This window comes from Anolis sagrei, chromosome 3, assembly GCF_037176765.1.
Source record: "Anolis sagrei isolate rAnoSag1 chromosome 3, rAnoSag1.mat, whole genome shotgun sequence".
Lineage (NCBI taxonomy): Eukaryota > Metazoa > Chordata > Lepidosauria > Squamata > Dactyloidae > Anolis > Anolis sagrei.
Window position 1 is genome coordinate 8,809,263 of NC_090023.1, and position 15,952 is coordinate 8,825,214.

Consider the following 15,952-nt stretch of genomic DNA (forward strand, 5'->3'; position numbering starts at 1 on the left):
TGTAGTACCTCTGCTACATAGGTAGGTATGCCTAAAGTTACACTATATAGATTATGGTGTCTATGGTTGCATCTACACTGTAGAATGGATGCAGTTTGACATCACTATAAGTCCTTTGACCCACCCTGGTCATTCCACAGATATATAAACCCTTTCCCCCCAGTTTCAACAGACCTCACTACCTCTGAGGATGCATGCCATAGATGCAGGCGAAACGTCAGGAGAAAAATGCCTCTAGAACATGGCCATATAGCCCGGAAAAACCTACAACAATAACAGGAAGAATTGTTTAAAGCTACAGACAATGCAGTCACTGTTGCCCGTTTTTGGTCTGAAACGATCTAGCAGCTTGCAATCCTTTACTTTATCAGTTTTAGATTAACTATTGTATGCAGTGTTTTTGAAACGAAATACATAAAATTCATTCCCCATACCTTTCAATCATTTTCTCAGAGGAAAACCTGATTCATAAAAGGATGCTCCTGCCTAACTTGCACCAATTCTCCATTCAAAACCCAACCATAAATGTTTAATTTGCAGGAATCAGATAAGACTTTTAAAACAAAAAAAATGAGAGGGACGTTATTGCATGGACATCCTGAACTATTCTTCCCTTTGCATTTAGTCTTCTGTACGGCTAGGGCTGCTGCTTCTGCTTGCCGACGAACTTTCTCTTGGACTCCCGCAAGGCAGCCTTGATTTCTTGCACAATTGTGTCTTGCCAAGGATGTCTGCAAATATAGGGTGGGGTCGGGGAGAGAGATCAAAGGTCCACAGTGAAATCTGGAGCAAACCACATGGGTCTGAGGCTTTCCATAGGTGTAGCTTTCAATGTGGAATACCTGCACATTGGCAATAAAGGTGGATCCATTCCACACTGTAAAATGTTATGCAATCTTGAGAGTTATAGTTTAGCCTTCACTGCCCAAATGTGCTGGTGTCTTATCAAACTATACTTCCCAGGATTCCATACAAGTGAGCCATGGCCATTAAAGTGGTGTCAAACTGTATTAATTCTACAGTACAGATGTATCCTTTATCCCTCTTATTATGTCAGCTCTGCTTTTTATTTTTTATTTTTACTTCAGAGTAAACATTAAGAGTACTTCCTTATGGGTTGCTGTGAGTTTTCTGGGCTGAATGGCCATGTTCCAGAAGCATTCTCTCCTGACATTTCACCCACATCTATGGTAGGCATCCTCAGAAGTTGTGAGGTCTGTTGGAAACTAGCCAAGTGGGGTTTATATATCTGGGGAATAATGTCCAGGGTGGGAGAAAGAACTTTTGTCTGTTAGAGGCAAGTTTGTTTCCAACAAACCTCACAACCTCTAAGGATGCCTGCGATAGATGTGGGCGAGAATCAGGAGAGAATGCTTCTGGAACATAGCCACACAGCCTGGAAAACTTACAGCATCCCAGTGACTCCAGCCATGAAAGCCTTCGACAACACATAGATAAAGGTAAAGGTTTTCCCCTGACATTAAGTCCAGTTGTGTCCGACTCTGAGGTGTGGTGCTCATCTCCATTTCTAAGCCAAAGAGCCGGCGTTGTCCATAGACACCTCCAAGGTCATGTGGCCAGCATGACTGCATGGAGTGCTGTTACCTTCCCACCTGAGTAGACCTATTGATCTACTCACATTTGCATGTTTTTGAATTGCTAGGTTGGTAGAAGCTGGGGCTGACAGCAGAAGCTCACGCCGCTCCCCGGATTCAAACCTGCGACCTTTTGGTCAACACACCAAAAGGTCCTTATTGTGTTGTCATGCACTGGGCCTGTGAAAGAGTCTGTAGACAGGACGTGCTTTCTGAATGCCCAACAGGATGCCAGGGGTGCCTTGGCTGAGGGGCCTTTTGGATTTTCCCACACAAAGTTCTTTTAAAGACTTATAAAGTTCAACAAAGTTTTTATTGTTGCTTAAATCTTCAATAAATCAAACCAATACTTCAAGGCTTTGAATCAACTGGTGGCTTGCTTAAATCTTGTCCACAAGGGACAGGCAACTTGCTTCATAAACTGTTTCTTCCTCATACAAGGGAAATCCTTGACCCCTCCCTGGGCAATCTGACTTAAGCTCTGCTGGCTTGGGCCCCTACACCCGGTCCAAATTGCATTATGGCTACTGCGAGTGGTCCTTACCAAACAGAGTCCTTTAGTAGATTTCCAAGAGGAAAGAAGGCTTTCAATTCCCAGCGAAGGCTGGCTATAGAGTTGTGGAATTAAATTCCCCAACAAAGGCTATGCTGTAGTTCTCTGTAGAGCTGTGGGACTGGATCCCCCCAGCAAAGCTGTAAAAGATGAAGCTTTCTACAGGTGGAACTGATTCAAGTCCTGTACGAAAGGCTTCTCTGCGTGAACTGAACTACAGGTCCCCTTTTCCCTCCTTAACCCAGAAAAAGGGGCGGAACTAAAGAACATAATGATAATTGATGGGTCATTGGCCCTATGATTGCAAACCAATGGAAGCCACCTTATTGCAAAATGCATGGAACTTTGGAATACATGCAAACACTCAATAGAAAGGAAAAGAAGTTGGAGCTCCTGGTACAGCTGTACCAGCACACTTATGTTTATGTTTTGACAACACATAGTACTTCCTTATGTTTATAGCCTGGATTATTACATGAACCAGCTTGTGGAAATACCACACGTTTTGTTAAATTTAATCCCAAATCAAGCTCAGAGAGGAACCCTTTGCACACCCAAACAACCTCACCCTGAAAGCAGAGAAACGATACCCAGATTCATTAATGCATTCTGAATCAGAGGACATATTTGGCCTTATTAAGCAAAAATGTTCATTCCATTTTGGACTCTTGACCGAAGGAAAACGCTAAGGATCGTTGACGTTTGGCCATACTCACCCTGGCCTCATTTCAGGAGGGCGAGGCAGTGGCTTCACGAACCCTTTCTTCCCTACTAGCCAGTATGTTTCTTCCAAACCTTTTCCCTGTCAACAAAGGGCCAGAAGCAGATCAGGCATTTGCACCACCTGAAACATCTACGCAATTTTTGCAGGCAATATCCAAGCCAACCCACCACCTCTTACCAAGGTCTAATTTGGGTAAGAGGGACCTTTGGTTGGAGGCCTATATGTCTAATCCAGCCATGGGCAAACTTGGGCCCTCTGGGTGTTTTGGACTCCAACTCCCACAATTCCTAATAGCCTCAGGCCCCTTTCTTTCCCCCCTCAGCTGCTTAAGTCTAATCAATAGGGTTTCCAGATCTCCAGGTCTGTCTCATAATCTGGATTCTCTTTTTCTATGTCTCTGGGAAGGAGAGAGGAATCTCAGGGTAAGAGCATTGCCTTGAAAATTCTTAGGGTCCACGGCTATCTGTAGGCTATTTTTGGTTCAAAAGTGAGCTAATAATGATGTTTACAGCAATTGTGAATGACCCCTCAACCTCTGAGGATGCCTGCTAATAGATGTAGGTGAAACGTCAGGAGAGAATGCTTCTGGAACATAGCCATACAGCCTCAAAAATGCACAGCAACCCAATTGTGAATGTCTTGCAATGAATTGCATTTTTTTTACTGAGAATTTAGGAATTTTTAGGTCTTTCAGCATGTATCTATGGCCAACCTCTGCTGGTAGCTGAACAGCAGTTTTTTATTGCACTTTTATGGATGTGTGGCATCAAATTGTGCCAACCTGTAACTCGCCTGGAGTTGCCGTAAGGCTGAGAAAGGTGGGTTATAAATATCGTAAATAATATTGGGAGTGTGGTGCAGCTGGCTGGGAGTCAGCTGCATTAAGATCACTACTGACCGAAAGGTCATAAGTTCGAAGCCAGTCTGGATTGGAGTGAGCTTCCGACCAATTTGTGTAGCTTGCTGTCGACCTCTGCAGCTCGAAAGACAGTTGCATCTGTCAAGTAGGAAATTGAGGTACCGCTTATGCGGGGAGGCTAATTTAACTAATTTACAGGGCCATAAAAATCTCCAGCAAGCATGCAAAGAATGAGGAAGTACTTAATCAGTGTTACAAATGGACGGTGAAGCAACAGCTCCCTTGGTGGCCAGAATACCCTCATGAAAAGCTGGAATGTTAAATAGCCTCTGAATGTCTGTCTATATATGTTGTGTGTCTATGGTATTGAATGTTTGCCATGTATATGTACATTGTTATCTGCCCTGAGTCCCCTGCGGGTTGAGAAGGGCGGAATATAAATATGAGACCATAAAAGTACTAAAAGACCATATGAGGCCATAAAAATCTCCAGCAAGTATGCAAAGAATGAGGAAGTACTTCATTAGTGTCACAAATGGATAGTGAAGCAACAGCTCCCCCTGTGGCCAGTGGGAATAGTGGAATATAAATACTGTAAATGAATAAATAAATACCGAATTGCATTAAAATCCCTAAAGACCTATATAGAGGGAAAATATTTTTAATCAGATCCACAGATGTGGAAGGATAACTATATTTGGTTGGAAGTAGAGAAACAAAACCACAAATTCAAGTGGATACAGGGGCCATATTGAGCATATTTTTAAATTGTTGTCACTTCTAAACTGTTTTAAATGGTTGCCATGGCTAATATGACTTTGGGGGTTGCGAAACTGTAAACTGGACTTACGCCCACAGAGCAAAGGAGGGATTCGTGTTTATGACGATGATTAATGTGGAGCAAAAACTCCCTTGTTGCAACACTTCCATTGGCTGCCAGTTCATTTCTGGACACATTTCATAGTGCTGGTTATGAGTTATATGGTTCAATGCAATGGACTCCTGGGAGTTGTGGTTTTACAAGGGTTTTTAGCTTTCTCTGACAAAGTGTCTTGGTGCCTCTCCAAGCAACAAATTCAAGGAATCCTTAGCATCGAGCCATTGCAGTTAAAGTGGTGCAAAACTGCATTCATTCTACAGTGTAGATCAAGTATTTATTTATTTATTTCGGACATTTATATCCCGTCCTATCTCGACCTCCACAGAGGGACTCAGGGTGGTTAACAACAAAAGCATAAATTAAGTAAAACAGTATCAAACATTATAAAAAACATCATAAAAACTTCATAAAAACATTAGAATAATCACCAGTTTAAATCGTCGTCCTACAAATAGTCTATCAGAGTCCATTAAACCATCGCTCTACCATCACGTCGGTCTACTCCACAAAGCCAGGATTTCACTTTTTTCCGTAACGTCAGGAGGGATGGAGCGGATCTGACTTCACTTGGGAGGGAATTCCATAGACGAGGGGCCACCACAGAGAAGGCCCTGTCTCTTGTCCCCACCAACCACGACTGCGATGGTGGGGGGACAGTGAGCAGGACCTCCCCGGACAATCTTAAGGTCCTAGGTGGTTCGTTGTGGGAGATACGTTCGGACTGGGCCAGAACCATTAAAGGCTTTATAGGCCAACACCAGCACTTTGAATTGTGCTCGGAAGCTAATAGGCAGCCGGTGGAGCTGGCGTAGCAAGGGCGTTGTGAGCTCTCGATATCCCGCTCCCGTGAGCAACCTGGCTGCCGAGTGTTGGACTAACTGAAGCTACCGAACAGTCTTCAACCCTACGTACAGTCCGTTGCAGTAATCTATTCGGGATGTAACCAGAGCGTGGACTACCATGGCCAAGTCCGACCTCCCAAGGAACGGATGCAGTTGGCGCACAAGTTTTAATTGTGCAAAAACTCCCCTGGTCACCGCTGAGACCTGGGGTTCCAGGCTTAGCAATGAGTCCAGGATCACTTCCAAACTGTGAACCTGCACAAACTCAGTATGGGCAAACTCAGGCCCGTGAGCCAGATGTGCCCTTGGAGCTCCTTTCTCAGGCCCTCCTCTCTTTCTCCATCCTATCCTTCCTTCTCTTTTTCCTTCCTCCTTCTCCCCCTCCCTCCCTCCTTCCTTCCCTTTCACCCTTTTGTCCTTCCTTCCCTCTTTCCTCCCTCCTTCTCACTCTTTCTCCTTCCTTCCCTTTTGTCCTTCCTTCCTTCTCCCTTCCCTCTCTCCATTCCCTTCCAGCTTTCCTTCCATCCATCCTTCTCTTCCTCCCTCCCTCCCTCCCTTCCTCCCTCCTTTCCTTCCTCCCTCTGTCCCTCCCTCCCTTCCTTCCTTCTCTTCCTCCATTCCTCCCTTTCTTCCTTCTTTCTCTTCCTCCCTCCCTCCCTTCCTTCCTCCCTCCTTTCCTTCCTCCCTCTGTCCCTCCCTTCCTTCTCTTCCTCCATTCCTCCCTTTCTTCCTTCTTTCTCTTCCTCCCTCCCTCCCTCCCTCCCATCCTTCCCTTCCTTCCTTCCTTCCTTCCTTCCTTCCTCCCTTCCTCCCTTCCTTCTCTTCCTCCCTCCCTCTCTTCCTTCCTTCCTTCCTTCCTTCCTTCCTTTCTTCCTCCTTCCCTCTCTTCCTCCCTTCCTTCTCTTCCTCCCTTCCTTCTCTTCTTCTCTTCCTTCTCTTTGCCCTTCCTCCTTTCCTCCTGAGGGATGTTTAGCTGGGAGAAGAGAAGGTAGAGAGGGAACATCAGAACCATGTTTCAAGATTTCAAAGGGTATCCCATTGAGGAGCAGGAAGGAGGGGGGAAAACTGACTTTCTGCTGCTCTGGAGACCAGGGCACAAGGGAACAATGGTTTCAAATGGCAAGGAAAGAGATTCAACTGAAAAGATTAGGAAGAACTTCCTGAGATTAAGAGCTGTTGGAGAGTGGCCTAGTCTGCCTGGGAGTGTGGTGGAGCCTCTTTCCCTGGAGGCTTTTCTGCAGAGGCTATCTATTGGGAGTGCTTTGATTGTGCCTTCATGCATGGCAGGGGGTTGGACTGGATGTTCCTTGGGGATCTCTTCCAGCTCTAGGAGTCTACATCAGAGGAGGGCGACTAAAATGATCCAGGGTCTGGAGAACAAGCCCTATGAGGAGTGGCTTAAGGAGCTGGGCATGTGACACAAGCACCTGCTTGTCCTATTTTGTTGGATTCTTTTCAGTTTGTGAAGCCCGAGGATGTGGACAAGATACTTGGAGGAATGAGGCCCACCACGTCCATCCTAGACCCCTGCCCATCCTGGCTTCTGAAGGAGGCCAGAGGGGGATTGGCCGAGTGGGTAACGGTGGTGGTGAATGCCTCCCTTCGGGAAGGCAAGAGTCCAGCGAGCCTAAAACAGGCTATTATAAAGCCGCTGTTGAAGAAGCCATCACTGGACCCCACCAAATTCGAAAACTTTCGGCCTGTTTCCAATCTTCCCTTCTTGGGCAAAGTCATGGAAAGCGTGGTGGCCTCACAACTCCAGGTATTCTTGAGAGACACGGATTATCTGGATCCGGCACAGTCTGGTTTCAGACCGGGACATGGTACCGAGACGGTCTTGGTCGCCTTAGTCGATGATCTGCGCCGGGAGCTAGACAGGGGGAGTGTGTCCCTGTTGGTGCTCCTGGACCTCTCAGCGGCCTTCGATACCGTCGACCACGGTATTCTTCTGGGGCGCCTTGCAGAGATGGGTCTCGGGGGCACTGCTTTGCAGTGGCTCCGGTCATTTCTGGAGGGCCGTACCCAGAAGGTGTTATTGGGGGACTCCTGTTCAACACCACAGCCTTTGACCTGTGGGGTTCCTCAGGGCTCCATCCTGTCCCCCATGCTGTTTAACATCTACATGAAGCCGCTGGGTGAGATCATCCGGAGTTTCGGGGTGCGGTGTCATCTGTACGCAGATGATGTCCAACTCTGTCACTCCTTCCCACCTGCTACTAAGGAGGCCGTCGAAGTCCTGAACCGGTGCCTGGCCGCTGTAATGGTCTGGATGAGGGCGAACAAACTGAAATTAAATCCAGACAAGACAGAGGTACTCCTGGTCAGTCGCAAGGCCGAACAGGGTATAGGGTTACAGCCTGTGCTGGACGGGGTCGCACTCCCCTTGAAGGCTCAGGTTCGCAGCTTGGGTGTGACCCTGGACTCGTCGCTGAGCCTGGATCCCCAGGTTTCAGCGGTGACCAGGGGAGCATTTGCACAGCTCAGGCTCGTGCGCCAGCTGCGCCCGTATCTTGGGAAGTCTGACTTGGCCACGGTGGTACACGCTTTGGTCACATCCCGCCTCAACTACTGCAACGCTCTCTACGTGGGGCTGCCCTTGAAAACGGCCCGGAAGCTCCAGCTAGTCCAGCGCGCGGCAGCCATGTTGTTAACAGGAGCAGGGCGTAGGGAGCACACAACGCCCCTGCTGTCCCAGCTCCACTGGCTGCCGATTTGCTACCGGGCCCAATTTAAGGTGCTGGTACTATCCTACAAAGCCCTAAACGGTTCCGGCCCAAAATACCTTGCAGACCGCATCTTGGCCTACGAGCCCACGAGGACCTTGAGATCATCCGGGGAGGCCCTTCTCTCGATCCCGTCTGCCTCACAGGCACGCCTGGCGGGGACGAGAGAGCGGGCCTTCTCGGTGGTGGCCCCCCGGCTGTGGAACGCCCTCCCTGCTGAAGTTAGACAGGCGCCCTCCCTTATGGCCTTTCGTAAGAGCCTGAAAACATGGCTCTTCGAGTTGGCCTTTAACTGAGTGCTATATCTTGGCAATGATGACCGGAATGGACCACGACTATGAGACTGACTATGACCCATGATATGACGAAGCGGATTTTTAGTATAAGTATATGTCAAGTAGTAGTAGCATGTTATGTATTGTTCTGATTACTGTAAATTGTCTTTTCTATGTTGTTGTTCACCGCCACGAGTCGCCCCCTGGGCTGAGAGTGGCGGTAAATAAGTGCAAGTAATAAATAAATAAATAAATGTTTAGCCTGAAGAAGAGAAGGCTGAGAGGAGATATGATAGCCATGTATAAATATGTGAGAGGAAGCCACAGGGAGGAGGGAGTGAACTTATTTTCTGCTTCCCTGGAGACTAGGACACAATGGAGCAATGGCTTCAAACTACAAGAAAGGAGATTCCATCTGAACATGAGGAAGAACTTCCTGACTGTGAGAGCCGTTCAGCAGTGGAACTCTCTGCCCTGGAGTGTGGTGGAGGCTCCTTCTTTGGAAGCTTTTAAGCAGAGGCTGGATGGCCATTTGTCAGGGGTGATTTGAATGTAATATTCCTGCTTCTTGGCAGAATGGGGTTGGACTGGATGGCCCATGAGGTCTCTTCCAACTCTTTGATTCTTTGATTCTATGATTCTATCAGGAGTAGGCAATATGGGTTCTAATGGATACACTCTTTCTCTCTCATCCACCATCTCATTCTAATCAAGACCAACCCTTTTGGGATCCAAATGTTTCCCATCTTTCCTTCACTTTCTGCCTCTGAAGGAGAAGAGGAAGGGAAGGAGCTTGGAGAAAAACCCCTTTCTCCTGGCCCACCCACCCTGCTCCAGCCCACCATGTGGCCCCCAAGTTAGAAAGTTTGTCCATGCTTGGTGTAGCTTCACCCTGAGAATGTCCTTGGTTCAGGTTTCTTACCTTCAATTCAGTTTTGCCTCTGAAGTCAATTTTGTAACCTTCGTTTAGGCTCCGAAGTGTTTTCATGGTGCTTTGGCTGATGTGAATCCTGAAGGCTGAGATTTGGGAGGAAAAAGGAGGAGGACACATACCAAAAAACATTTTAACTTCAAACTTTGGTTCAGAGCCCTTTGGAGCTGTTGTTAGCCCATCTGGAAGTCAAAGATTGGTGCCATCAGCTAAATCCAGGATTTTCTGCCTTGTGTCCATCGGCCCGCAAAGCCAGGAAGGGCAAATGGGGCTGACTTTTTTCTGCAAGGGCCATGTGGCCTGCTATATTATTTTACTTTATTTTATTTATTGCATATGTATGCCATAGTTCTCCCAGAGTGGGACCCAAGGTGGCTTCTAAAACAATTAAAAATATTAGAAAAACAATAAACAACAGATAAAACCATACTGGAAGCAGACATAACTAAAATAACGTCATAGAACGCTCTTCTGTGTACAAGTCACAGGCCTGCTTGATAAACATGCCAATGACATTGGGGATGATGGGATCCAGAGGTGGCCAAATTCCCAGTTCTGGGGTGCATCTCCACTGTGGAAATAATGCAGGTTGACTCCATTTTAACTGCCATGGCTCAGAGCTATGGAATCCTGGGATTTGTGGTTTGGGGAAGCACTGACACGCTTTGGTTGATAAGGCTAAAAACACTGGCAACGAAGATGGTATTCCCCGTAGTAACCTACGGGTGTGAGAGCTGGACCATAAGGAAGGCTGAGCGAAGGAAGATAGATGCTTTTGAACTGTGGTGTTGGAGGAAAGTGCTGAGGGTGTCTTGGACCACAAGAAGATCCAACCAGTCCATCCTCCAGGAAATAAAACCCAACTGTCAGCCTGTGTTGGACAGGGTTGCACTCCCCCTGAAGTCACAGGTCCACAGTTTGGGTGTCCTCCTGGACTCATCACTTACGCTTGAAGCTCAGGCATCGGCGGTGGCCGGGAGGGCCTTTGCACAACTAAGACTCGTGCGCCAACTGCGACCGTACCTCGTGAAGGCGGATCTGGCCAGGGTGGTCCATGCCTTAGTCACCTCTAGATTGGAGTACTGTAATGCGCTCTACGTGGGGCTGCCCTTGAAAACCGCTCGGAAATTTCAGTTAGTCCAACGGGTGGCGGCCAGGATGTTAACTGGTGCTCCTTACAGAGAGAGACCAACCCTCCTGTTCAAGGAGCTCAATTGGCTGCCGTTCATTTTCCGGTCCCAATTCAAGGTGCAGGTGCTTCCCTACAAAGCCCTAAACAGTTTGGGACCTGCCTACCTGTGTGACCGCATCTCCGTTTATGAATCCGCGCGTTCTCTTCGTTCATCCAGAGAGGCCCTGCTCGCGATCCCACCTGCGTCGCAGGCGGGTCTGGTGGAGACGAGGGACAGGGCCTTTTCTGTGGTGGCCCCCGACTTTGGAACTCCCTCCCCAAGGATATTAGACAAGTCCCTACACTGGCAGTCTTCAGGAAGAGTTTGAAGACCTGGCTGTGCCTTTCCAGAATAGGAACTCCAGCAATATGTCCCAGAAGCACTTTAGCAGAGATTTAAGATTGTCTGCACATTGCACTTACCCCAAAATCCTATATTCCACCTCTCATACTCAGCACTTTTAAACTTTTTAACCTGTACCCATTACATTCGATAATAATAATAATAATAATAATAATAATAACCCAACTGTTCACTGGAGGCAATGATAAAAGGGGCAAAGATTAAGTCCTTTGGAAACATCATGAGAAGACAGGAAAGCTTGGAGAAGACAATGATGCTGGGAGAAATGGAAGGAAAAAGGAAGAGGGGCTGACCAAGGGCAAGATGGATGGATGGTATCCTTGAAGTGACTGGCTTGACCTTGAAGGAGCTGAGGGTGGTGACGGCCAACAGGGAACTCTGGCGTGGGCTGGTCCAGGAGGTCACCAAGAGTTGGACACAACTGAACGAATAAACAACAGCAAACAACTCCCATTCTTATGCCTCAAAAGCCCAGAGAACTGCAAGACCATCAAGTCCAACCAAATGACCACTTCCCCAATTCCGTAGCATTGAGCCATGGGAATTAAAGTGGTGACAAACTGCGTTAATTGTACAATAGAGGTGCGTCCTTTAATTTTTCACCACTAAAGATTGCAATAGGACCAGCTTCCTTTAGGACAGGTGTGGGCATACTTTGGCCCTCCAAGTATTTTGGCTTTCAACTCCCACAATTCCTAACAGTCTACCAGTAGCGGGATTTTGGGACTTGGACTCCATAATGATAATTTCCCCCAAGCTCTGATCAGTATTCATAGTTGAGCTGTCATTGGCACAAAATGGACTAAGTACTTACGCAGCCCAGTGGATTCTATCCGGGAAGCCGTATTCACCGTATCCCCAAAGAGACAATACCGAGGCATGGTCAGACCCACCACTCCGGCAGCACAAGGACCTAGGAAATTTAAAAAGAAATACGAGGGAGAAAAGGACAAGCTGTATGAGGAGCGGCTTAAAGAGCTGGGCATGTTTAGCCTATAGAGGTGAAGGCTGAGAGGAGACATGATGAGGGCCATGGATAAATACGTGAGAGGAAGTCATAGGGAGGAGGGAGCAGGCTTGTTTTCTGCTGCCCTGGAGACTAGGACGATTAAATGCCTCTTGTGAGTTTGGATGAAAACTGAATCAGAGATTTAAAAAAAGACAACAATGAGCAGCAGAAGGTCAAATGGTGCAGTTATACTCTGCTGACAACTGATAAGCACTCTGTTGTGTACTGAGACAATCAGTACAGTGTGCAGCATATCTTGGGAGGGTGTGATTGGAAGGAAAACTAGAAATCATGCACCTATCCCACCTTGACAAAACTATTGCATGTTTACTACTAAATCCAGGTTTCTTAGGAAGCCAGACATACAAAAATAGGCAATCAGTATTCAAACAATCCCAGCCTACACTGTTTTACAGATCTTGGCAAAACCCAGGACCACCCACTGAACTCCCATTCTTGGGATTCGAAATCTGATGAACTAATCAGGCATACAAGCTATGTTTATATAACTGTTATCACTAAATGAAGGTTGTCATTTCTTTGAGAAAGAGTCAAGAAGGAAAGTATCCATCTCAGTAGGATACCTCTATGAATATCCGAGTCCTTTTGGGTGATACTCTGGCTTGCTGGGACTGGATGCAAAGTAATTTAATGGTCATATCAGTGTTTTCTGGTATCTTCAATCCAATTGGCGAAGTATCCCTATTGATATAGAAGTATTATTGTATATCAATTGGCTCTCAATCCTTCCTTCTTCAGCTTAAACAGTTCAGAGAGCCGTTCAGCAGTGGAACTCTCTGCCTCGGGGTGTGGTAGAGGCTCCTTCTTTGGAAGCTTTTAAGCAGAGGCAGGATGGCCATCTGTCAGGGGTGCTTTGAATGCAATATTCCTGCTTCTTGGCAGAATGGGGTTGGACTGGATGGCCCATGAGGTCTCTTCCAACTCTTTGATTCTATGATTCTATAATGCATGCCCATTGGATTGTTTACATCACTAGGTCTATCAATAGGGACTTAAGGACTGAGCTTTAATACAGTGGGTTAAACCACCAGTTGCAGAAAATCTTGCCGATCAAAAGGTCAACAGTTCAAACTCTGGGTTGGGGTAAGTTCCCAACCATCAGCCCAGCTTCTGTTCACCTAGCACAGTGGTTCTCAACTTTCCTAATACAGTTCCCAACCATAACGTTATTTTCATTGCTATTTCATAACTGTAATTTCGCTACTGTTATGAATCCTAATACAAATATCTGATATGCAGGATGTATTTTCATTCATTAGACCAAATTTGGCACACATATCCGATATGTCCAAATTGAAATACTGGTGGAGTTGGGGCTGGATTGATGTTGTCATTTGGGAGTTGTAGTTGCTGGGATTTATAGTTCACCTACAATCAAAGAGCATTCTGATCTCCACCAAGGATAGAATTAGGCCAAACTTCCCACATAGAACCCCCATGACGAACAGAAAATACTGGAGGGATTGGGGATTAATTGACAGTGATTTAGGGGAGATTTTTTTTTGTCGTGTCAGGAGCGACCTGAGAAACTGCAAGTTCCTTCTGGTGTGAGAGAATTGGCTGTCAGCAAGGATGGTGTCGAGGGGACGCCCGGATGATTTGATGTTTTATTATCCTTGTGGGAGGCTTCTCTCATGTCCTTGCATGAGGAGCTGGAACTGATAGAGGGAGCTCATCCGCCTCTCCCCAGATTCGAACCTGCGACCTGTCGGTCTTCAGTCCTGCCGACACAGGGGTTTAACCCACTGCGTCACCAGGAGCCCCTTTTAGGGGAGATGTGAACCCCTAAAGAGCACTGTGAACCCAAACGACTATGGCAAAGGGGTTCCTAAGACCATCAGAAATATGTGTTTTCTGATGGTCTTTGGTGACCCCTCATGATCCACCCAGGGGTCGCGACCCCCAGGTTGAGAAACACTGACCTAGCAGTTCATAAACAGTAATGTGAGTAGATAAATAAGCACTGCTTTGGAGGGGAGGTAATAAAAGGCACCCAGGAGAATGTCTCAAGGCAACAAAGCTCCTCGGCATAGAAGACGGAGCAACAGCACTCCCCTGTGGCCAGAGTCGAGCACAGCCTCCAGATGCCGGAGATGGAAAACGATGGGAAGCCTTTACCTCTGTTTCTGTTGTGGCTGAGCTATTTTCTGACGATGAGGATGACGGGGTTCAGCTTCCTGTTGGGTTTCAGCTTCCTGGCTCTTTGTCTGTGCCTCAAATCTCTGAGCCTGCTTCTGAGGCTCTCACAGACAGTGCAGTGTCAACACAGCTGTTTTCACCACAAAGGAATTTTAACGAAGGAGATAGCGAGCAGGTGCCTTCCCACGATGATACCGATAGTGTAGATAGTGACTTGACCCGAGAAGCTCGCCTTGATCTTTGGGTCAGGCAGAGTTCACGTCTGACAAGCAGACAGGAGGCTAGCTCGGTGAAAGGTCATCGCAATGCTTTTATGATGCTGAGAGCCTAATATTTTGATATTAGAAAGGTATTTAGGCCTCCTTGAAACTCTGTGAAAGCGTCAGTTCAACGTAGCTTACTAGCCTGAAAGCTTCATGGAATAATCTTAGCCTGGAAAGCAGTACGCTTGGGATTTATTGCATTGTGATTCATGGGGCAATTGTTTCATTGCTTGTACAAGGGACTCTGGTTTGAACTTTGCCAATAGGATTATGTCTCCTGTTTTTACCTGAAGATCTTTGGAACTATATTCTGCTTTTAATCTTAATGCTTGGAATTTTGCAATGCTTACCCTTTATTTTGACTTGGATTTTCTCCTCAATAAACTATAAAGCTACAGCTCTTGTGTGGTGGTGTTTGGCAGCAACGTGAAGCTTACTCTGAGTTGCAACAGTATATGTACTCTCTGTCTTTGTTAATTGTATAACGGCATTGAATGTTTGCCTTATATGTGTACTATAATCCGCCCCGAGTCCCTTTGGGGAGATAGGGTGGAATATAAATAAAGCATATTATTATTAAGGGGGAACAAAGTAGAATACCAGCCCTTTGGAAAGCACTATCAGATTTGTCCCAGGCACCGGTTCATATAATTTCACAATATCGACATCAGTACATACATTTCATTGCCATAAGATATAGCTTTCCACCAGCTGTTAGAAACTTTGAGTACACGCTGTTCTGAACAGCACCAGCCAGCAATCCAGAATCGTAACCTTCTAATTCAAAGCACTGTTGTTGCTGTGTGCTTTCAAGTCATTTACAACTTATGGAGACCCTAAAATGAACCTATGAAAAACGCAATACACTCAGCCATTTGCATCAAAGGATTCTGAGCCTATGGATTCAACCATTACTTCAAATTTTGTTTAAAACAACCCAAAAAGCAAACTTTGATTTTGATATTTTATGAAAATCAGCACATTATATACAATGGCTATTTTGTGTGCCATTGTATGTAATGACACTTGAGCATCCACAGATTTTGATATCGTGTGCCAGCTGCGACTGTACCTCATGAAGGCGGATCTGGCCATGGTGTTCCATGCCTTAGTCACCTCCAGATTGGACTACTGTAATGCGCTCTACATGGGGCTGCCCTTGAAAACGGCTCGGAAATTTCAGTTGGTCCAACGGGCCGCGGCCAGGTTGTTAACTGGTGCCCCTTGCAGGGAGTAGTCAACCCTCCTGTATAAGGAGCTCCATTGGCTGCCGTTCATTTTCCGGTCCTAATTCAAGGTGCAGGTTCTTACCCACAAAGCCCTGGGTGGTTTTGCATGACCGCATTTCTGTGTATGAACCCACACGATGTCTTCGATCATCTGGAGAGGCCCAGATCGCGCTCCCACCCCATCGCAGGTGCGATTGGTGGGGATGAGGGAGAGGGCCTTCTCAGTGGTGGCCCCTCAACTCTGGAACTTACTCCCCAAGGACATCAGGCATGCCCCAACTTTGGCAGTCTTTAGGAGGAGCCTGAAAACATGGTTGTTCCAGTGTGCCTTCCCAGAATAATGAACCCTCAGCATTATGTCCTCTAAATGCACT

General features: G+C 46.7%; 1 protein-coding gene across 1 annotated transcript in view; it reads right to left on the reverse strand.

Moving 5' to 3' along the window:
• Positions 1-515: 515 nt before the first annotated feature.
• The window catches only part of LOC132770285 (retinal guanylyl cyclase 2-like), a 69,366-nt gene continuing 53,929 nt past the window's right edge, over positions 516-15,952 (reverse strand). The window contains exons 16-19 of the mRNA XM_067466467.1: positions 11,732-11,830; positions 9,374-9,468; positions 2,865-2,950; positions 516-731 (exon numbers count right to left, since the gene is read on the reverse strand). Coding sequence (XP_067322568.1) covers positions 638-731; positions 2,865-2,950; positions 9,374-9,468; positions 11,732-11,830 — 374 coding nt within the window. The 3' untranslated portion in view covers positions 516-637. The remainder of the gene's footprint in view (positions 732-2,864; positions 2,951-9,373; positions 9,469-11,731; positions 11,831-15,952) is intronic.